Here is a 21,171-nt window from a genome sequence, read left to right as displayed (position 1 = left end):
GCCAACATTTTGAAAAACTTATGATTTTAAAAGAATATAAAATTACTTAACATTTACAATTAAGTACTCTTATTTCCAAAACATATTGATGGCACATACTTAGTGCATACTTTAAAAATTTTCCTTTCAAAGATAAATTTTACTTTCTATTTAATCCTAAATACTAAGCAATTAAAAAAATGAAGTGTTAATGTATAATTTAGAGTTTAATGTAACTTTACATTGAATATAATAATGTTTCACATTAAAGAGCTTAAGGAAGGCTTTTATAAAAAATGATAAGAATATCAAGTAGTTACAAATTTGAATAAATATGTAATTTAAAATGTGGACAGGAAAAATCCAATGTAAAAAAATACTATCATATGTATTGAATTATTAGACATAATTTTAAAGATTTAATGTATACAAATATTGTCTCAGGAGGAAAAAAAATCTTTGCCGAACATTATAGACCCAGGTTCATATTGAACTCAAAGTATTAGGAAGATTAAGTGATTCTCTGAACACCAGTGAGAAGTGTGTGGAAGATGGAGGTCACCCTTTGAAAGAAAACCTCTGTGACCTGTGTAAATAGAAGCCCCACAAACACTTCCAACAAGTACAGGTCACAATAGGGTCATGGCTCCGGGCCCTCTGGACCACTGTTCGCCCAGAGGAGTGTGCTCACCGCGTTAATCTCTCGTCCTTCAGTTCCAAGTCCGCCACAGTGATGAGCTGATCCAGCTTGAATTTAGTGTCAATAATTTCTGCATCCCGAGGAGAGTATGTCCCACCTTCTTTCTGCTTCTGTCGAATTCTAAAAGTAAGTGCAGTAAAGTCCAAGGAGGAACTAGCATAGAAAGCATGTATTTGTATTTAGATTTCTTTTTAAGATGTTAGTCAAATAACTTCTTTGTTGGGATCACTTCTGTGAACTCGTTGCAAATTTACAGCTACTCAAATTCTTCTCCCTGTTTTAATTCCACAGAATATATTCTACTATAATTTTTTAACATGCTATTTTTAATGAGAATTAGTTCTTCAAGGCCTGAGTCACTGACACATTTCAAGTATAGGGTGAATGAGACGGATGTTGTGAGCTTGTTTCTTCTCCCTCAAGCTGTCCCATAGATTTATCATAAAAAGGAATATGCCAGTGTGGACACAGCTCATTGCTATCAGCACCAGTTCAAACAGACAACCTTCCACTGTTTTTACATAAATAAAACACTTACATATGATAAGATACATAAGTCTTATAAAAATATTGCCAAGTATGTATATCTAATTATATATTCTTTATATAATCTAAGAGTATAAAATAGAACCAGAAAACTCAGGTTCAAAAATAGAAGTCACGTGAATCTGCAAATCAAATTGATGTTAAATATAAAGTAATATTTAGCTTTTCTATCTTGTACTGCAAATATTTAATACTTATTATGATTTATGTGTTGAGGATGATACAGAAAGTAAAACATATGGTCCTTATCCTCAAGGATATAATTTAGTTGAGAAGGATTGGAATGTAGAAAAAGCATATGGAGGAAAAATATTCAAATTACAACTTGTAAAACAGTAATTGATCAGTTATGAAATGATATGGGATTGCAACTGTTGGCACTTAGAAGAAATAAAAAGTAGAGTTTGACTTGGGTGTTGCAGAAGGTGGAGGAAGCACATTTACGGTTGACTGAACAAAAGCAGCAGTGTGTGAAAGCCTAGGGGATGTTCAGGTGAGATCAAACTCTGGTGGCTGAACAGCCACATGAAGGGAAGTTGCAGGGAGTAAGAGGGGGCCATTTTTTGCCCACTAGAGGAGCTCATCTTATAAGGAAATGATTTGGGAGCAGAACAACTTTGTGAATACAGTGATTGCATGTCCCTTAGGGACAAGGACCATAGCTTGCACAATGTAACTCTCACCGTCTTCTCATGAATCTGAGAATGCTATCTAGTAGAAGAAAAATATCAAGAGCCCTTCAAATTTTTTTTTCTTCTATTTTTAAATTTTCTTTTAATGCATTAACTTTTTTTTAATTTTATTTTTTTACTTTATAATACTGTATTGGTTTTGCCATACATTGACATGAATCCACCACAGGTATACATGAATTCAAATGATAATTTTAAAGATTGAAGATGAAATAGAGGATGCTTGGCAAACACAATACAGGACAACATTCTTCAGATAAAACAGAGCCTACTGAGATACTTAAGAAATTAGTATAATGGTTATTTTTACAAATGGAAGGTCCCTTTAACTTGGCAATCTATCTTATGAAACTGGAGTTTAGAATCACAACTAAGATTTCCCCTGTGCTTTCCCCTGTGTTTACTTGCTCAGTCATGTCCGACTCTTTGCAACCGTGCGGACTGTAGCCTGCCAGGCTCCTCTGTTCACGAGGATTCTCCAGGCAAGAATACTGGAGTGGGTTGCCATGGCCTCCTCCAGGGGATCATCCGAATCCAAAGATCAAACCTGATTAAAATCTTTTTAATTAAACCTATCAGAGTTATAAACATCCAAAGATGTAGAAAGCCTGGCACCTTCCCCTTTTGTGTAAACTTGTCTCTCAGGCCTGTATCTACTTCTTTGTCCCGCTTTGAGATATTGGAGCTAGACTCCTTGGCCAGCGGGTGGGATGCTGAGCCTTCTTCATAGAGAACAGCAGTCATCCTGCAAGGCAGTGGGGAGAGGGGGATACTTCCCTTGTGTGTTCTGGGGCTGCATTATTATGATTCATTGTGGAAGGCCAGTAGTCCACCTAAGTGAGTTCCAGCTGCTTCTAGAGTTCAGGCCTTCTCCATCCCATCAGTGAGTGATGCTGAGTAGCTTCAGCCCATCCACAGTCGGGCAGCATGGACTGCTTTCACTAATTCCAGGCTGCCTACCCTCCAGTAATGGTGGGCAGCTTCTACAGACCAGCTCCCGCTGCTTTCTCTGTCATATCTTTGCTCACCGTAATATGATGTATGTGCCTGTGGTGGCCATACCATGACAAACTTGGGAGTGAGACAACTTCCAGTTTGTTCACGTATTGTCCACTTTCCCCTAGACTAGAGAGAGCAGCTTTGTTGCAGTTGCTACTTTCGGATCCCTTAGTGTTTCCATTTACTCCTTTTAATAGTGAACTATTTGTATTTGCTAACAGTTGTTATTATTAAGTGCTTCCCATTCTAGTAACCACTGTGGGCTTCTGTCTCCTAATTAAACCTTTAACTGTCCATAAAGCATCTTAGGAATAAGTCTAATGCAAATAGTCTTACCTTGCAAATGCAAAAACAGCTGTTCCAAGAAGAATGATGGAAAGGATACACAAAGTGACTGAAAGTATAATCTCTACAGTTCGTTCTGAAAGTCCTTCACCTGAAGAGAAAGTGTAACATGATCGTTAATTATTATTATATGGGATACTTTGTTGGGTCTAAAATACAAAAAGATATACTTTGGCCTATTTCTCAATAACGTTAACAAAATGTACACGTTTTTATCTTCTAGATCTTTTAACTTTGGGGCTCAATCCTTGGTCCTCTTTCTTATACCCTTGGTACATTTATGCAACCTCATGGTTTTAATTTTCATCTATACGATGATGTCTACTTAACTGTAATCTAAGGAACTCCCAATTTGTATATTCAATTGCCTACTATACACCGTATATAGAAATGTAATTAAATTTTAAAAATCAGAATGTCCCAAACTGAACTCCTATTTGTCCCTTCTTCCAGCTGCATCTTTCTTCTTCTTAGCTGATGGGAGCTTCATTTGTTCTAGCTGCCCAGTCCCCAGGTCTTGCAGTCATACTTGACTTTCTCATTCGCAGAACACATCCAAGATCCCTGAGGAATTCCTGTTGACTCTGTCTTCTAGATACACACACTTTTCACTAAAAGAAACTAGGCAAAATTGGAGCGATAGTAATCCCAAATTGTGATTAGGGCACAGAAGGAATTTGGGACATCTAATGGGGCAAGAAAGCTAGGAAACTATCAAAGGCAAATGGTATAGAAAGAACAAAAGGTCATCTGTAAGAGGTCCTACTGGCCAAAGATGGAACATTTTAAACTTTACGATGAATAAAAACTGAAACTGATAAAAATATATTCGATATCAGTATAAAAACCCATGAGTTCTAATATTATTCAATGAAATAGAAATGAAAATTAAAAAATACTACTTTGTAACTTCTTGTTTTAGTTAAATGACTTTTCTTTCACTCTAAAACTTTGAAATTAAAGGGAGAAAATTAAGCATTTTTCCCCCCTGGCTTTCTATTTTTATGAATTTAAAAAAAGCCCTAGTTAAGGAGAAAAAGCTCCCTTTTAGAGGAAAATTCTGTTTAAATGTGGAAGAAATAATAAAATTGGAAATTAATTTTGCATTCCTAATGAATCAACTGACTCAGGTAACAATCACAAATGCATCTTTAAATGACTAGGAGGTTGATAGTCTGACATTCCCTAAATGTTTAAGTCCCTACCACCTCACAGATTATTTGCTGATTACAACATGGGAAAAAAGCTTCCAGTGAAGAATCATGCTGTCACTATCACTAAATTAACTGATCAATTTTAACATCACTGAAAATGTGGCGAGACGAGATATTATATACCTCCTGACGTGAGGTATTTTGATCTACTCAGCAACACTTGTAAAGTATTCCTGCCAAAATGTTCATTGTGTATATTCAGACCTTTAGATCTTATCTCTAATTTATAAGAAAGTAGGAAAAGGAGTTCAAGAATAAAATGACATCAGTAAAGAGCAATGAGACAAATTCAGAACATGGAACCACTTACAGGACAGCTCATCTAGTTGCCTAAACGAGTGTCTGGCATAGGAGTGGGGAGGCGGGAGGAAGAAGTCTCTTCTGCATGAAAATAGACTGAGAAGGGGTGAAAACGGAAAATGTTAGTCACTCAGTTGTGTGTGATTCTTTGCAACCCCATGGACTACAGCCCGTCAGGATCCTCTGTCCATGGGATTTTCCAGGGAAGAATACCGGAGTGGGTTGCCATTTCCTTCCCCAGGCTATCTTCCCAACCCAGGGATCGAACCTGCGTCTCCTGCATTGCAGCTGGATTCTTTACCATCTGAGGCGCCAGGGAAGCCCAGATTAAGAGAAACACCAATCAAAAATAATGTGTGAACCTCTCATTTGATCCTGTTTCAAAAAAGTTATAAAGAAAAAAAAAATCAGAGGATGTTTTGAAAGTAGGTGGTTTTACATAATATCAAGGACCTAACATTAATTTTGTTTAACTGCAACAATGAAAACAGACTTATTAGAGAAATAAGCTAGAGTATTTGGGGTGGAAGATAATGCTTCCTGTAGTTTAAAATAGGGGTGCAATGGCAGATACATGAATAGAGGTGTGGCAAGCTTAACAGGCACTTGGGGCTCATCATGCGATGCAGAACTGGCGTGTACTCTCTCTTCACCTGTCACCGCCTCTTCTGCAAGTAACCTGATCAAGGCCACCATGCTGTTTTGCATGAATTATTGTATGGACGCCTAACAAGTCTTCCTGTATCTGTCCTTGTCTTCTATGTATTCTCAGCACAGTTAAGCAAAAATAATGGTTTTAAAATATTACCTCTCTACTTAAAATCCTCCTCCTCTCTCACAGGCAAAATCCAAAGTCCTTCCAGTGGCTTATGGCCATAGGTTAATGGTCTCTGGTCCCTCATTAACACTCTGGTTCCCTGTTATCTCTTTGACTTCCCTTCTAATTGCTGTCTGGCTTACTGCTTTGGAGCCAGACTGTCTCCTTATTGTTCTTGGGATACACCTTTTGATACAGGGCTTTGTCCAGCTTCTTCCTGTGCCTGGAAAGGGATTTCTCTTGTAGATCTTCCTGGGGAGTAGATCTTCCTGGGGAGCCATGTCATTACCTTCAAGAATTTTCTCAAATATCACCTAGTCACTGAAGCCTCTGACAGACTAAGTATATGTGTCCCTCCAAAATGCATATGCCGAAACCCTAACACAAGTACAAGGTGACAGTATTTGAGTAAGGATGAAATTAATGTTATTTGAGGTCTTAAGGGTTGAGCAGAATTAGAGTCGCTTTAAGAAGAGAACACCAGAAGCCTATTCTCTCCCTCTGTGTGCGCATGCTGAGGAAAGGCCACAGGAAGACAGAGCGAAAAGGAGGCCTCCTTCCAGCCAGGAAGAGAGCGCTTGCCACATCCAGAACCGGCTGGAGCTCTGTGTTGGACTGCCTACCTCCAGAACTGTGAGAAAGTAATCTTGCTGTTTAAGCTATGTCTCTGGCATTCGAAATGGCAGCCCAAGCAGACTCGGACATTGCCCCCTTAAGACGGGAAGTTACAGCCCCACCACTTCCTGTCTCCCCCTCCTGCCTCTTCTGCCCTCTGTTGTACTTCCCCCCCCCATAACCCTCTTATTTTAAAATTCATTTATTTATTATCCTATCACCGGTCCAGAAGTAGGATTCCTGAAGACAGGTGTCTTTATTTTATTCACAACTGTATACAAAGTCTGAGAATAATATCAGGCACCGAGCAAATATTCAATAAATGCTTTTTAAATTTACTGATTAAAAATTCAGTTCTGAAGTAGAAATTAAAACTTTTCAGGGGATTAGGCATTAAACCAAATAACTGTTAAGTTTTTGTTTTTTATACAATTAGTAAATATCATCAATTTTAAGTTATATAATTTTACTGTAAAAAGTATTAAAAACAAGTGACAACATAGGTTAACTATTTGTAAAATACACAGGGATTAATGTTTCACCACCTTTATTCCCCTGGCTTGGTGCTTACAAATGTTAACAATCGAAAAGAGTTTCTATGGCTCCTCTGCATGGTGGATGTGAATAAATACTGAATCTTAAACATTTATCAGAGTTTCATGGTCATCTAGAATCTTCACCTAAATTTAGAAGACACTAAATGAGCATAGAATAGCTCATAAAGTATTTTAGACACACCTTTTTTGCACATTAAAATATAAATGGCTTGTTTCATAAATTTTAACATGCACATTCCTAATTGGATATGCTTGAGAAAGGAAACATGAAGATGAATAAAGAATCATCTTTATCAGGTAGCACTGAGTCACTAGACCTTGGAATCTCAGTTCAGTTCAGTTGCTCAGTCATGTCCGACTCTTTGTGACTCCATGAATCGCAGCACTCCAGGCCTCCCTGCCCATCACTAACTCCTGGAGTCCACCCAAACCCATGTCCATCGAGTCGGTGATGCCATCCAACCATCTCATCCTCTGTTGTCCCCTTCTGCTCCTGCCCTCAATCTTTCCCAGCATCAGGGTCTTAGATTTTCAGCTTCAACATCAGTCCTTCCAGTGAACACCCAGGACTGATCTCCTTCAGAATGGACTGGTTGGATCTCCTTGCACTTCAACAGACTCTCAAGTCTTCTCCAACACCACAGTTCAAAAGCATCAATTCTTCGGTGTTCAGCTTTCTTTATAATCTGACTCTCACATCCATACATGACCACTGGAAAAACCATAACCTTGACTAGATGGACCTTTGTTTGCAAAGTAATGTCTCTGCTTTTTAATATGCTGTCTAGGTTGGTCATAACTTTCCTTCCAAGCAGTGTCTTTTAATTTCATGGCTGCAATCACCATCTGCAGTGATTTTAGAGCCCAGAAAAACAAAGTTAGCCACTGTTTCCCCATCTGTTTGCCATGAAGTGATGGGACCAGATGCCATGATCTTGGTTTTCTGAATGGTGAGCTTTAAGCCAACCTCTTCACTGTCCTCTTTCACTTTCATCAAGAGGCTCTTTAGTTCTTCTTCACTTTCTGCCATAACGGTGGTGTCATCTGCATATCTGAGGTTGATATTTCTCCCAGCAGTCTTGATTCCAGCTTGTGCTTCCTCCAGCCTAGCATTTCTCATGATGTACTCTGCATAGAAGTTAAATAAGCAGGTTGACAATATATAGCCTTGAAGTATTCCTTTTCCTATTTGGAACCAGTCTGTTGTTCCATTTCCAGTTCTAACTGTTGCTTCCTGATCTGCATACAGATTTCTCAAGAGGCAGGTCAGGTGGTCTGGTATTCCCATCTCTTTCAGAATTTTCCACAGTTTATTGTGATCCACACAGTCAAAGGCTTTGGCATAGTCAATCAAGCAGAAATAGATGTTTTTCTGGAACTCTCTTGCTTTTTCCATGATCCAACGGATGTTGGCAATTTGATCTCTGGTTCCTCTGCCTGTTCTAAAACCAGCTTGAACATCTGGAAGATCACGGTTCACGTATTGCTGAAGCCTGGCTTGGAGAATTTTGAGCATTACTTCATTAGCGTGTGAGATGAGTGCAATTGTGTGGTAGTTTGAGCATTTTTTTGCATTGCCTTTCTTTGGGATTGGAATGAACACTCACCTTTTCCAGTCCTGTGGCCACTGCTGAATTCTCCAAATTTGTTGGCATACTGAGTGCAGCACTTTCACAGCATCATCTTTCAGGATTTGAAATAGCTCAACTGGAATTCCATCACCTCCACTAGCTTTGTTTGTAGTGATGCTTCCTAAGGCCCACTTGACTTCACATTCCAGGATGTCTGGCTCTAGGTGAGTGATCACAGCGTCGTGATTATCTGGGTCGTGAAGATCTTTTTTGTACAGGTCTTCTGTGTATTCTTGCCACCTCTTCTTAATATCTTCTGCTTCTGTTAGGTCCCTACCATTTCTGAGCCCATCTTTGCATGGAATGTTCCCTTAGTGTATCTAATTTTCTTGAAGAGATCTGTAGTCTTTCCCATTCTATTATTTTCCTCTTATTTATCACTGAGGAAGGCTTTCTTATCTCTCCTTGCTATTCATGGGAACTCTGCATTCAAATAGGTATATCTTTCCTTTTCTCCTTTGCTTTTCGCTTCCCTTCTGTAATCTAGTGGGAAAAAATGATTTCATAGACCATAGAAATTTTCAGATTAAATTACCATTTCAAAGCACCAGCCCAGTGAAGTGAAGAAATGACATATAATGTATTAATAAACAGTAGGTTATCCTTTAGGCACGTGCATTACAAATGTACTACTAGGAAAGGACAAAATGTACTGTGATTGTCCTGTACAAACTTTGATTCACTGCTACGTATGTACCCACAGAGCATCACCAGTACAGAGTGAAGTTACTCTCTAGGTCCTGTCACAGGAAATGGAACTCTTCTGCTTGAAAGTGTGAGCATTCTTTTTGTAATATGTACAAGTCATTTCCCAAAGAGACTTAAAATCCTATGAAAGGTCACATCATTTTATTTGCATAACTAATGCTCTACTGTAATTAAGCAAATCATAATTGTAAAGCACTAATTTTTTACAAGTATCATCTTTTGATTAAAGTTACCATTACTTAAACTCAGCCTATGGATCTGACTTTTTAAGCTACTTTTATATTTCTCAGAAGAAGCTTGAATTAAAGGAGTTACAAAGCTCCTAGGACAATGTCTGCCTCTTGATACAGATACATATCACATAAGAGAATGTGACTTTGAGCTTTATAACTCATTTATTATGACAGAATTTCAGTTAAGTTTTCTTTCAGCCCTGTACTAGACATCCAGAATATTTGAATACTGTACAAAGAACTTACCAGAAGTCATTCTATGTCGTAATTTAAGAAATATCTACTAAAATACCCTAAATAAATGTTACTTTCATATATCAGCTATGCAAAATATTAGAAGTAGATACTAAACAATTATTTCCAGGATGTAGAGAAAAGTCACACTTATTGTTTACAAAAAACAAAAGGAATTACTGCATTTTTATGTGTAAAAATAAAGCATACTAATGTATTAATGTTAGCCTTAAAAAGCTGAGAAGGTGAAAAGAGAACAGCTAGAAATAGTTTAAAACATTGAGAGGAGAAAATGGTACAACAAGGATAGGAAGTATGCAGGAGCAGAAAAATTAGCAATAGTAATGAAAGCTACTTGGGCACTTAGTAATTTCTAGGCAACACAACATTGCCTGAAGCCAGGTTGCCTGGGTCTAAAAGCTGGTGGTGTACTTCCCCAGCTCTGTAACCTCGGGCAAGCTGCTTAAAGGCCCAGCTTCAGATTTCTTAGCAATGTATTAGGGATACCCACAAATAGGAAATCACATTATAGGGTTGTAGTGAAAAAATACATGAGGCTACATAGAGAAAAACAGTCATGAAGGGCTTGGCACATAAGTAAAAAACGTTTCCTATATTTATTAATAAACTTATTCATTAATCTGTACATTCATCTGATTTAATCTCCCAGTTAAGTTTATGAAAGTGTGAAGTGAAAGTGTAGGTTGCTCAGTCGTGTCTGACTCTTTGCTACCTCATGGACTGTAGCCCGCCAGGCTCCTCTGTCCATGGGATTCTCCAGGCAGGAGGACTGGAAGTGGGTTTCCATTTCCTTCTCCGGGGGATCTTCCCAGCCCAGGAATTGAATCTGAGTTTCCTGCATTGCAGGCAGATTCTTTACTGTCTGAGCCACCAGGGAAGCCCAGTTAGTTTATGAATTGGGTAGTATTCTACTTTTGGAAATGAGACTGCAGAGGTTAATTTGTTAAGTAACTAATTCAAAGTCACAAATTCCATATATGCCAAAATGGCCTGTAACTTGCTTGTCTGGCTGCAGAGTTTACGAGCTTCACTATCATATTACTACTGCCTGTGAACATCATAAAACTTCCCCCTGTTCCTTTTGCCACAAAAAACGTATATAGTGACTCCTTATTTTTCTTCCCAAGTGAGAATACTAGAACTTTCCATTGTCAGCACAGTAATTAAATGAGTGTTATGACCGAAAAAAAAAAAACCAATCACAGAGTGCCTTTGCCATGGAGTTTGTTTCCTCTTGTTCAGCTTTAATGAAGCCCTGTGAGGTACATAACAGAGTGTCTGCTCTTCAAATCATAGGACTCCTCTATAATGAAACCTTGAAATCAAAACTTTGCCTGCAAGCAGTTTCCATAAACTTATATACCTAAGGACGAGTTTTTAAAAATGAATTTAAGAATTCTTATGAATTTGGTTAATAAAAATTCTAAGCCTCAGTCCTGAATGCAAATAAAAGTAAGTTGTAAGTCTATCTTTAGGATTAAAATGATGGCACTTGTCATTCTGCATTATTCCTACAGGTCATCAAGACTTCCCCAGGTGTGACTCATCTTCCACCTTATTCATCTCTATTTAGCAAAGCCCTATCTGGCCCCTTCTCGCTTGTCCCGCTGCTAGCCTTTTCACTAATCTTAAGCCTTTTAGTTCATCAGTGATTCTTTGCCCCTAATTTAACATCCCAATAATAATATCTCTACAGTCGCAGCTACTATCAAAATGGCCAGTCTTGTAAGTTCCTGTCCTATACTAACTTCAAAACACAGCCTTCAAAAGGTGCTTAAATCCTGAAGACTGTACTGATAGGTAACTCAACTTGAAGCTCCTTGCCCGTGGTGTGCAAAATACCAGTGAATGGCTGTACATCCAGTGGTGGTTTGATGACCTAGATGGGACCTAACTTCTTTGGCTAAAGAGTGAGATATATCCAAGCATTGGGCAGGCTTGTGAGAACTGCTGGGAGCCACTAGTCCTGTATCCTAACACATGACATACTAGAGGGAGAGGACTCAACGTGCATCCTTGGTCCTCTTATGACCCCAGGGATGTTACACCAACGCATTTGCTGTTTGCTGGCCCCCACTCACACAGCCGTGAAATCATTCTTGCCATTGACCACGGCCCACTATAGAAATGGTCAACTTCATTTCTTTTTTGAGTCCTTCTACTATATCCTCCTCAGCAATGTTCTTTTTCCAAAAACTACGACTTCATGGCTTTTTATGAATATCAACTGTAGACCAGCACCTTTTCTGACCTGACTCATCAGAGTGAACCGGACAGACACAGAACCACAATATCCAATAGCTAGGTAAAAATAATAATAATGTGAGGCCAGAAGTTGATGGTGTTACATCCATTCACCAGCAGAATGACTGAGCTACTTTGCTCTAGATCAAAGAATTCTGCTCCAGTGGTACATGACACATTACAAATCTGAGTATTTCCTTTCACCATAACTGAGGGTCGCACTCCTTTAAGCTCCATCTGCTCCTGCCCAGTACTGTTTTGCTAGCTACAGATAACCATCTAGGTAGCAGAATTCTGTGCAGTCAGTCAGAGTGAGCGTTACAGAGCAAAAGCCTATTATCGAGCTGCTATCTGCCAGGAGAGAGCCCACTGAGGGCCACTCTCAGGAGGAACCTGAAAGGCTGTCTTTATGTCATGGGTCTATGCATGCCCAGTCGCGTCCGACTCTCTGTGACCTGCCAGGCTTTCTGTCCATGAGATTTCCCAGGCAAGAACACTGGAGTGGGTTGCCATTTCCTTCTCCAACAAATAACATGAACGCTGAAAAACTGATTGTAGATACATGTGACCCTTCCCTGTCACTACCCCTTACCAACCCAATGGCATTCCTCCTGCCGCGTCCAGTCCGGCTCCCCAGCCCTCGTATTCTACCCTTGGTAAGAGCTGGTGCTCTGCCCTTCCTTCTCTGGCTTATATCCTCTGACACTCCTGCGGTTACCAGGGCGCACACACATTAGCACCTGGGTGACTGGGGTGGTGGTGGTGGTGGTGATTCCAGGAGAGGAAGCAGAGAACTTACCAGCGTATTTCTCCTGCCTTCTAGAATTATTTATTGCGTGCCACTGCCTTGGCTGTGAGAGACAGGAAGAGAAAGAAGAGACCGTCGCTGAGCACCATCCTGAGACTGCCTGTGGCCAGTGCCGAATGGGGCCCACCCAGTATCTGAGGACTCACATCCCTGTGCCCTGTGGTTCCTAACGCTTGACTTTCCCTCCTCTCTCATTCCTGTTAACCCAGATGTGTCAGCTTTACATTCCAGATAGCCAGCTGAACATGCTGTCCTCGTATCAGTCATCTATACAAACCCAAGGAGCTGTGAGATGAATAATACACAGCAGACAATACCACAAAGTAGTCTCTTTTGAGCACTGCATCTACAAAATGTCATTTCTCTAAGACATATGAGCTAATCCATTTGTACTCTGTTTCTTATCTTCCATCAGTTAATATACTGGGCTCAGCATTTAGCTGTGGTAATATGTGGTTTCTGACTGCTGTACCCTATAGCATTTCCTGTAACGAAATTATGTTGATGCCACTAAAATATTCACTGAGGCAGTGTCAGGTGTGATAAACACATCCTTCAAATGCAGAAACACTTGACAAAAGTTTAAAATGATTGAATTGTCATGTAAAAATAAACCAGTGATATTTATGGAATTAGGCAGACAGCATAGCCAATAAAGTGTTATTCTTTTATAAACATCAATGTAGCAAATGGTGTACTACATTTTTTCATTTCTTCAAGATCCAAAGTTTCCTTAACTAAGTGGAGGCCAAAGAAACTGGCTTTTTATACAATTAATGGTCCAGAACCAGATGGGACTTTCTAACTAAAAATAGTGGAACATTCTCTATCTTCTCTCAATCTTAACTCTCACCGAAATCTATTGCACTGATGATATATACTGTGGATCTGAACAACACTCACGGTTCCACAGGCATCAGAGACTGATACACAGGAGATAGAATGTTGCGAATTACTCAGAGAAATCCTGGGGAAAGAATTGCTCCCAAGGAAGTATAATTTTTAAATCTTTCATTATAACCTATCAAAAAGAAGCTATTAAGCATTCCGCATTTTTATTAACTATAACAGGTTAATATATTTAGCCATGTTGTTTTACATAAATCTTTCAAGGCAGATAATATCACCATTTTCCAAGTAAGGAAACCGAAGGTAATAGAAATTACCACTTGAGAAAAGAGAGTCAAGATTTGAATCCAGATCTAAATCCTGCATTTGCAGTTTAATGGTTATAAATTTGTGCTGGTAGAGCCACTTAATTACTGAATCTGGGCCAGGGTTTCCTCATCTGCAAAATGGAACTAACGTTAGCAACCTAACAGGGTTTCTGAACCTCAGCACATTGATTAGGGGTTAGATAACTCCTTGCTGGAGGGGCCTGCCTACGCCCTGGAGGCTAGGCAGCAGCACCTCTGACCTCTGCCTACAGGATGCCACTAGCTCAGCCCCCACACTTAGGACAACCCAACCGAAAATGGCTTCAGACCTTGCCAAACCCCCAGACAGTAAAATCAGTCCGTTGAGAACGACTGACCTAAATTAAAGGATCATTGTGAAGAATCCATCAGTTAATACGTACCAAGGACCTCAGAGTATGTCTGGCGCAGAATATTTAATGTTAGATATGTTGATGGTGAAGGAGGCGGAGGAGAGAAAGAGAAGTAGCAGTAGGAAGGGGAGGAGGGGGAGAGCAAGGGGGAGAAAGAGAAAAGGAAGAAATATGCCTGCGTCTGACTGAATGGTACTTACGTTTTATCCAGGCCTGACTGGGCAGATACTATTGAAAAACTCATGAAAGCACTGATCAGACAGAAAACTTAAAAAGACTGATAAGCTTCTAACTTTCAGGATTATTTCAGAAAATTTTCCTTAATCCTTTTTCATTTTTATGAAGTAAAAATGTTTTACATAGAAGATTGCATATGAAAAAACCAAATATTTTCTTAGTGTAATGTCCATACACATCAGCCTAGACTGAATACCATATTGAAATCTATGTCCAAATTTGAATAGATGGAGCCCATCACTTAAAAGAGTATTATAAATACTTTTTCCTTAGTCAACATAATTAACCTTGAAATGACTTTATACTTGAGAACATTCAGTCATGGAATACATTTACTAAGGAACATTACAGCTATGATTAGCATGTTGAGATTATAAATGAAATTAAACTACAAAAATGTCTTACTTAAAGTCTTAACAGGATCAGAGTAATCAGAGTCAGTAAATTGTCCCATGACATTTGTGGCTCTAAATTTAAATCTGTGGAAGAAGAAAAACAATTTACATATGACTTTTTTTCCTATGTATAATTTAAACAAGTAGCTGTGGAAAAATACATTTTTGTTCAGAGAACATGAATTTAAAAAGTATAAACTTAGAAATCTGCCACCATCAGAACAAATAGTATCTTTATGTGTATGAATAATTATCCTGGACACAGACCTTTTCAACTTCATCAGAGTGTGACTAAAAATTTGACCAGATTCATGAATAGTCAGCAGTTAATCAGATTAAGTAGATCATCTCCCTTATATATTTGTTTGGATGAAATGACTTAATGTCAGCAAAAGCACAATTTAAATTAAACATAACTATTACAGTTCAACCACATTTGAAAATACCATTAAGTCAGATTTAGAATGATCATATAAAACTTACCTTGTTCACATGTAAACAAATAATAATGCTTATTAATTCTGAGTGTGCATAGCTATATTTTCACTTTATATGCTTCCATGACATACAACATAGAAAATGGGTGCAAAGAAAATGAGCCTTAAAAATCGCTGGATAATTCTATCACCACAGAGACAACCAAAATTTACCTTATCTTAAAACTATGAACATACAAGAATTTTAAAATATAACATCAATCTACATTAATAACCTCTGCTGTTCTCAAATTCTTTTGATTTTATGGTTTATATGAAATGTTTTGGTAAAATTATGCAAAATCAATAATTCTTAGATATAAAACTTTATAGTATATCATATCTATAACTGTTATTGTATGATGATTAATCTCAGGGCATAATTTAGTAACCAAGTAAGTGTTCTTAATAACAGATGATAGGCATTTGGAAAAAAAAATGCTCTAACTTCTCTTTCTAATGTTAAGTTGCCCTAGGATGTTTATGAAGAAGTTAATAACGCTTTAACTAGTAGGCAAAAGTGAAACTCGCTGTATTTTTCAAATTGAGTATTAAAAATCATATTTTGGAAGTTAAATTTTTAAAAATTATAGTCATGATATAATAGTCAACGTAGTAGGAAAAAATAAGCCAAATTTAGCAAAGCATTTAATAGAGCTAAAATCTCAACATCTGTTTTTATATTAGAGTGTTATAATCTACACAATACCAAATACTAAAGTGAATTATTAATATTTTAATACACCACTTAGCTGTTTGATAATAGGAAGAGCTGAAGATGACTGTTATGACTGGAGTTAAGGAGCCACAATTAACTGGAAGGCGAGGATAGTGTTTCTAAAGCTGTACGTACATCAGCATGCATGGCAGAATGAAGAGAAAGACAGACATCGCACCCTAGCCACACAGCCCTTTACAAGAAGAATTAGATTCTCCTACCTGAGCTCTCCAGTTTGCACAATATCCATATTGCCCTCAGTTGCTTATTTCAAACCACAATTACTTACAAGTTTGCCTGCTTTCCCTAGAACTGTACTTTTACTGAATGAAAAGACAATGCCTTGATCTTTATCATGCATCAGGTCACAATACATTATGGATATCCAGTACTTACTGGAAAAAATGAGAGGAGGAGTAGATGGATGGGTTAAAAATGTCAACTAGCTTGCTGTCATGGTGCATAGGAAGCAGAAACTATACTTACAAGTATTGCTTTTTTGGTTTCAGAGGTCCATTGCAGATTTTGTCTTCATTACCAGGAATCATACACGCATTATCAGCGCCTATGATGTAAATTTCTTCATTGCCACTAAACTTTGCCTTTCCTTCTGTACATGGGGGGTTAGGAAAGCCTTCATTTGTAAAATATGGCCTTGGTTTATTAAAATATGCATCATACCACTTTGTTACATTTCCATCATGCTGAGCTATTTTCAGAAAAAAGAAGAATTATTACAAGTCATATCCAAATGTATTTTCACATGTATAAAAGGCGTTTCTATAATTGCATGAGAAAAATCTGGATGCAACATCTTTCACTTTCTGAACCACAAGGGATGATTCAACTGATCTACCAGGATAAGCAGGTAACCCTATCTATCCCATCACACACGACACTATTGTGGAGAATGACGTCTCAGAGAAAAAGCATTCTTCAGTCAAGAGTAACTTTCCCACCTTCAAAGAAGCTATCAAGACTGCCTCCTGCCAAAATCCTACCAGCATATAGAATAAATAAATATTTTAACCACATATCTTTTAATTTTGACAAACTATTTAGGCATAAATTAATGGTCAGTAAAATTAATGATAATATTGACAATCTACTAAGCTCAAAAGATGTTGTAATAATCAAGAGTCTATCTTATATTGCTAATTTTGAATTGAAATGTCTTTAGCATTGAGCAGTCCACACTCCACAATTTAACAAGATAACCTGGCATGTGAGGATACCTCCTGCTTCTGCTACAAGCACTTGTACATTTTTGATTGGTCCATGATCATCACTGTAGTAACATATTGGCATTCTGATTGTAATTGTTGTTGAAGTCACAAGAAGTTTTCCTGTGGCATCATAAATAGGGGTTGGTTTGGTTTTTGGTCGTGCTGGAGCTGTAAACATGAAGAAGAAATATCACTAACTGTTGATTTTTTGTTCTTACAGAAAAGAGAAAATCATTTTAAATTCTCCTTTCATGCAGGTAATTTACAGATAAAGTGATGACAAACGTAAATAACATGAAACATTTTTGTTTGGATACAGCAGATATTTGGCAATTATTACCTCCTAATGATATAATTATATATTTGAGACTTGCCTGAGATAATGGAGCCCAGGTGTGATTTTCAGACATCGGATTCCTCTTCATGTATTAAAGAAATTCAAACTATATATACATATATATATAATTTTCACAAATGTATTAAATCATACTAATATTTTAGTGTTTTTCTTTTTTCTCTTACTTCCTTTAGCTGGTTCGCTAATTTCTGTTTTAGTCACACCAGGAGCTCTGCCCTCCAAACCCACAATTATCCATCCCAAACAACTAGATGATATCCTTTCATATTTTTATGTTCACATAATCATATAAAAATACATAAAGTCATACGTAATGGATTTTTCTCACTGATACATTTTAATGGGGCTCTGTTAAGTATTATACCACATATTGCTTTTTATTACAATGACTGTATAAATCTTTTCAAGTCAGCAAGTTCTGGGTTAATTCATTTCTTAATAACTGTATTATTTGTCATGGTACAACTGCATCACATTTATTCAGTCATTCACCGGGTGATAGGAATTCACTTTTCCTTCAGTCTTTGAACATTTGCTTCACTAATCAGTCTTATTAGGTCTTATTCACTGATTCTTTTATTTCTATAGAATATATTCCCAAGTGCAGAATTTCTGGAAGAAAAGGTACATGTACTTTTAACTTGAACACATATTTCCAGAATAATTTCTAAAAGTGTCATGATAATTCACATTTTACCATCAATGCATACGAGTGTCTTCAAAACTAATATTTGTAGAGGTTCTGCTTGTTTCATCTTAGAGCCTCACACTAGCTGTTTGAGCATCAGTAAGTTGCTTAATTAAACTTCAATTCTCATAAAATCTTTTTAAAAAGCCTCCTAACCATGCCATAAAATTGACAGTATCATTTCCATTTGATAAATGAGGAAAACAGCCTTAACGCCACATAGCTGTGAAAGGGAAGTATCAAGACATGAACTCAATTCTTTAGCTCACTCCTCTGAGATGTCAGGGTTATGCTGATGTTAGATATGCAGGAGGTTTACTGGGGGAAATATTTGGGAAGAATAGGGGAGCAGGGAGCAATAGTAGGTGGCAAGATCACAGTTCTGACATGTGTAAATGAGGAGAAGGAAGGAAGCAAGGATGTGGCAGGAACAGCCTCCAGGTTCAAGGGAGGCCACTGGGGAGCCCCCAAGACAAGGTTTCCAGTTCCAGGATCTGTCATTGGACAGTACTGTCCAAACTGATATGACAATTGTTAATCCAGTGTTACTCCATGTCATTAATAAAATCATGCATATTACGAGAGAAAAATTCAATTTTTTAGACCCCCCATCCCTGCTACCAGTACTCGTCCATTTTCTCTAGATAACTGGTCATGAGTCTATCTGCTCTATGTAAAGTGTGGGAAGTCAGAACTAATCATCTTTACTGGAGGATGAGCAAAATGTCTGAAATGGGAAGTTTCACTAAATATAATGCATCTATTGTTACATACTGAATATATGAGTAAGTCTGCCACTGAATAACAAAGGAATACTATTACAGTTATATAAACTACCCAATGGTGAAAAACTAAAATTTATCAGCTTCTTCTTACAGTGAATATTTCTTATTTTTAACAAAGCAAGTTTCTAGATACTGTGGGTTTTTCAGATTCTCTCTTAATCCTCACAACATGAGGTAGGAACTAATATTATCTCAATTACACTGGCTTAGAGGTGTTAAAAGTTGCTTGGACTGCAAGGGATCCAACCAGTCCATTTTAAAGGAGATCAGTCCTGGGATTTCTTTAGAGGGAATGATGCTAAAGCTGAAACTCCAGTACTTTGGCCACCTCATGCGAAGAGTTGACTCATTGGAAAAGACTCTGATGCTGGGAGGGATTGGGGGCAGGAGGAGAAGGGGACGACCGAGGATGAGATGGCTGGATGGCATCACGGACTCGATGGACGTGAGTCTGAGTGAACTCCAGGAGTTGGTGATGGACAGGGAGGCCTGGCGTGCTGCGATTCTTGGGGTCGCAGAGTCGGACACGACTGAGCGACTGGACTGAACTGAACTGAGACGTGTTAAGAAACTTGTCTAAAGCCAAACAAGGTAGCAAGTGGCCAACCCAGGATTCAACCTCAGCGACGTGACCCTCGACCCGCCTAAAGACGGCATTGAATCACTGTGCTGCGCTGTAGTTACCAAAGGCTGAGAGAAGATGGTTTTCATTTTAGAAAGAGGATCAGGTGGAATTCTACTAAAGCTCAATATATTTTTTAAAAAAATCTCTCTGCAGGTTTCACACAAGTTTTTAGAGAAGGGACAAATCTGTGTGCACGTTTCATTCTTGAGAAGGCACCCTGAAAGTTTTAACTGAGTGGCCTTAAAGTCCTCTTAATAACCTTCTGTGGGTTTTGTGGAATTTGGTGAGGGAGGGAGTCTCTAGATTTTTATATATTTTTTATGAAAAAAATCCCTGTCAATGATGAATTGATAGATCTACTTTATAGCCAGAATCATAAAGTTGATTCTATGGTAGTTCAGTAAATACCATTTTATTAACTTAAAAGAATCTGACTTTCAAAAAGAGATCAGTCAGAGAATCTACTTAGAACTAGTCAAAGTCCAGTCATGGGTAATTTAAAGAAAGTTTCCTTTTCAATAAAATTTAAAAAACATAAAATACAATTATAAAGTTTGTCTCAGCAAAATTTCAATTTAGCAGAAAACAAATATAGCAGACAGTCTCTGTAATTAACATGGTAATTTGCCTCATGATTTAGGTATTTTAATTACAGCTTTAATAAGCATATATTACTACTTATTACTTAATGTATGCTTACTATATGTATATGCATCATTTAAAAGCTTAGCTACATCCATAACTCTAATACAGAAAATAAATTATAATTACTTTTAAGACAAAAGCATTTCATGGGAAGGCAGCTCATATACCTTTAATATCCATGGTTATTCTCATTTGAACCTTTGGCCCTGCACCCGCACTATTGATTGCATAAACCTGAAACAAAGAAACATCTTGTTATTATTTTCAAATTATTGCACAGGTGTATATATAAGCAATTATGATTATTTCATTTTAAAATTATTCTATTTTTTAAAAAACAATTCATATAGTCTATTATATTTTCTTGCACTCAAACTTATATAATATATGGAGGAAGAATGTTAGCAATAAACTAGTTCTTACAACTGATACTATGGTACTAAGCCCTGAGAACAAAGGCTCGGCGACCTAAACAGCCCTACTATAGAGACTAAGAAAGATGTGGCTTCTATTTGAACCCGTAGGAGGAAAGAGCAGAAGAGTCACTGTGTCTACACTCTCTATTCATCTACTCTAACATCTGTTCCTTTTCTCTGTAGCTAGGTAACTCCAGCTTTCTTTAAATCCATATTCAAGACTCTCTTTTTTTCCTTCTGAGATGAAACCCTATTCCCTCAGCCTCCCAGTTTTCCTGTATTAAATCATCCCTCTGAAAGTTGGCCTCTCTGCCCTGCTTCACCCCTGCCCCTAAGTATCTGACGCTATAACCTGCATAATGTAGCATATACACATAAAGCATTTCTGTTTGTATCTGCAGAGGGTGATT

General features: G+C 37.8%; 1 protein-coding gene and 1 long non-coding RNA gene across 2 annotated transcripts in view; one reads left to right on the top strand and one right to left on the bottom strand.

The window, feature by feature from the left end:
• The window catches only part of LOC108635993, an 86,446-nt gene extending 73,122 nt beyond the window's left edge, over positions 1 to 13,324 (top strand). The window contains exon 3 of the long non-coding RNA XR_001918022.1: positions 12,659 to 13,324. This is a non-coding gene — a long non-coding RNA (uncharacterized LOC108635993). The remainder of the gene's footprint in view (positions 1 to 12,658) is intronic.
• LOC102172692 (phosphatidylinositol phosphatase PTPRQ) overlaps positions 1 to 21,171 on the bottom strand; it is a 244,157-nt gene that overhangs the window by 47,961 nt on the left and 175,025 nt on the right. Inside the window, exons 31-36 of the mRNA XM_018047601.1 lie at positions 20,513 to 20,579; positions 17,254 to 17,412; positions 16,505 to 16,727; positions 14,835 to 14,908; positions 3,253 to 3,352; positions 671 to 799 (exon numbers count right to left, since the gene is read on the bottom strand). Coding sequence (XP_017903090.1) covers positions 671 to 799; positions 3,253 to 3,352; positions 14,835 to 14,908; positions 16,505 to 16,727; positions 17,254 to 17,412; positions 20,513 to 20,579 — 752 coding nt within the window. The remainder of the gene's footprint in view (positions 1 to 670; positions 800 to 3,252; positions 3,353 to 14,834; positions 14,909 to 16,504; positions 16,728 to 17,253; positions 17,413 to 20,512; positions 20,580 to 21,171) is intronic.

Source organism: Capra hircus, chromosome 5 (genome assembly GCF_001704415.2).
Source record: "Capra hircus breed San Clemente chromosome 5, ASM170441v1, whole genome shotgun sequence".
Taxonomy (NCBI): Eukaryota; Metazoa; Chordata; class Mammalia; order Artiodactyla; family Bovidae; genus Capra; species Capra hircus.
Note: the sequence above shows the minus strand (reverse complement) of the source record. Positions and strands in the feature narration are given on the sequence as shown.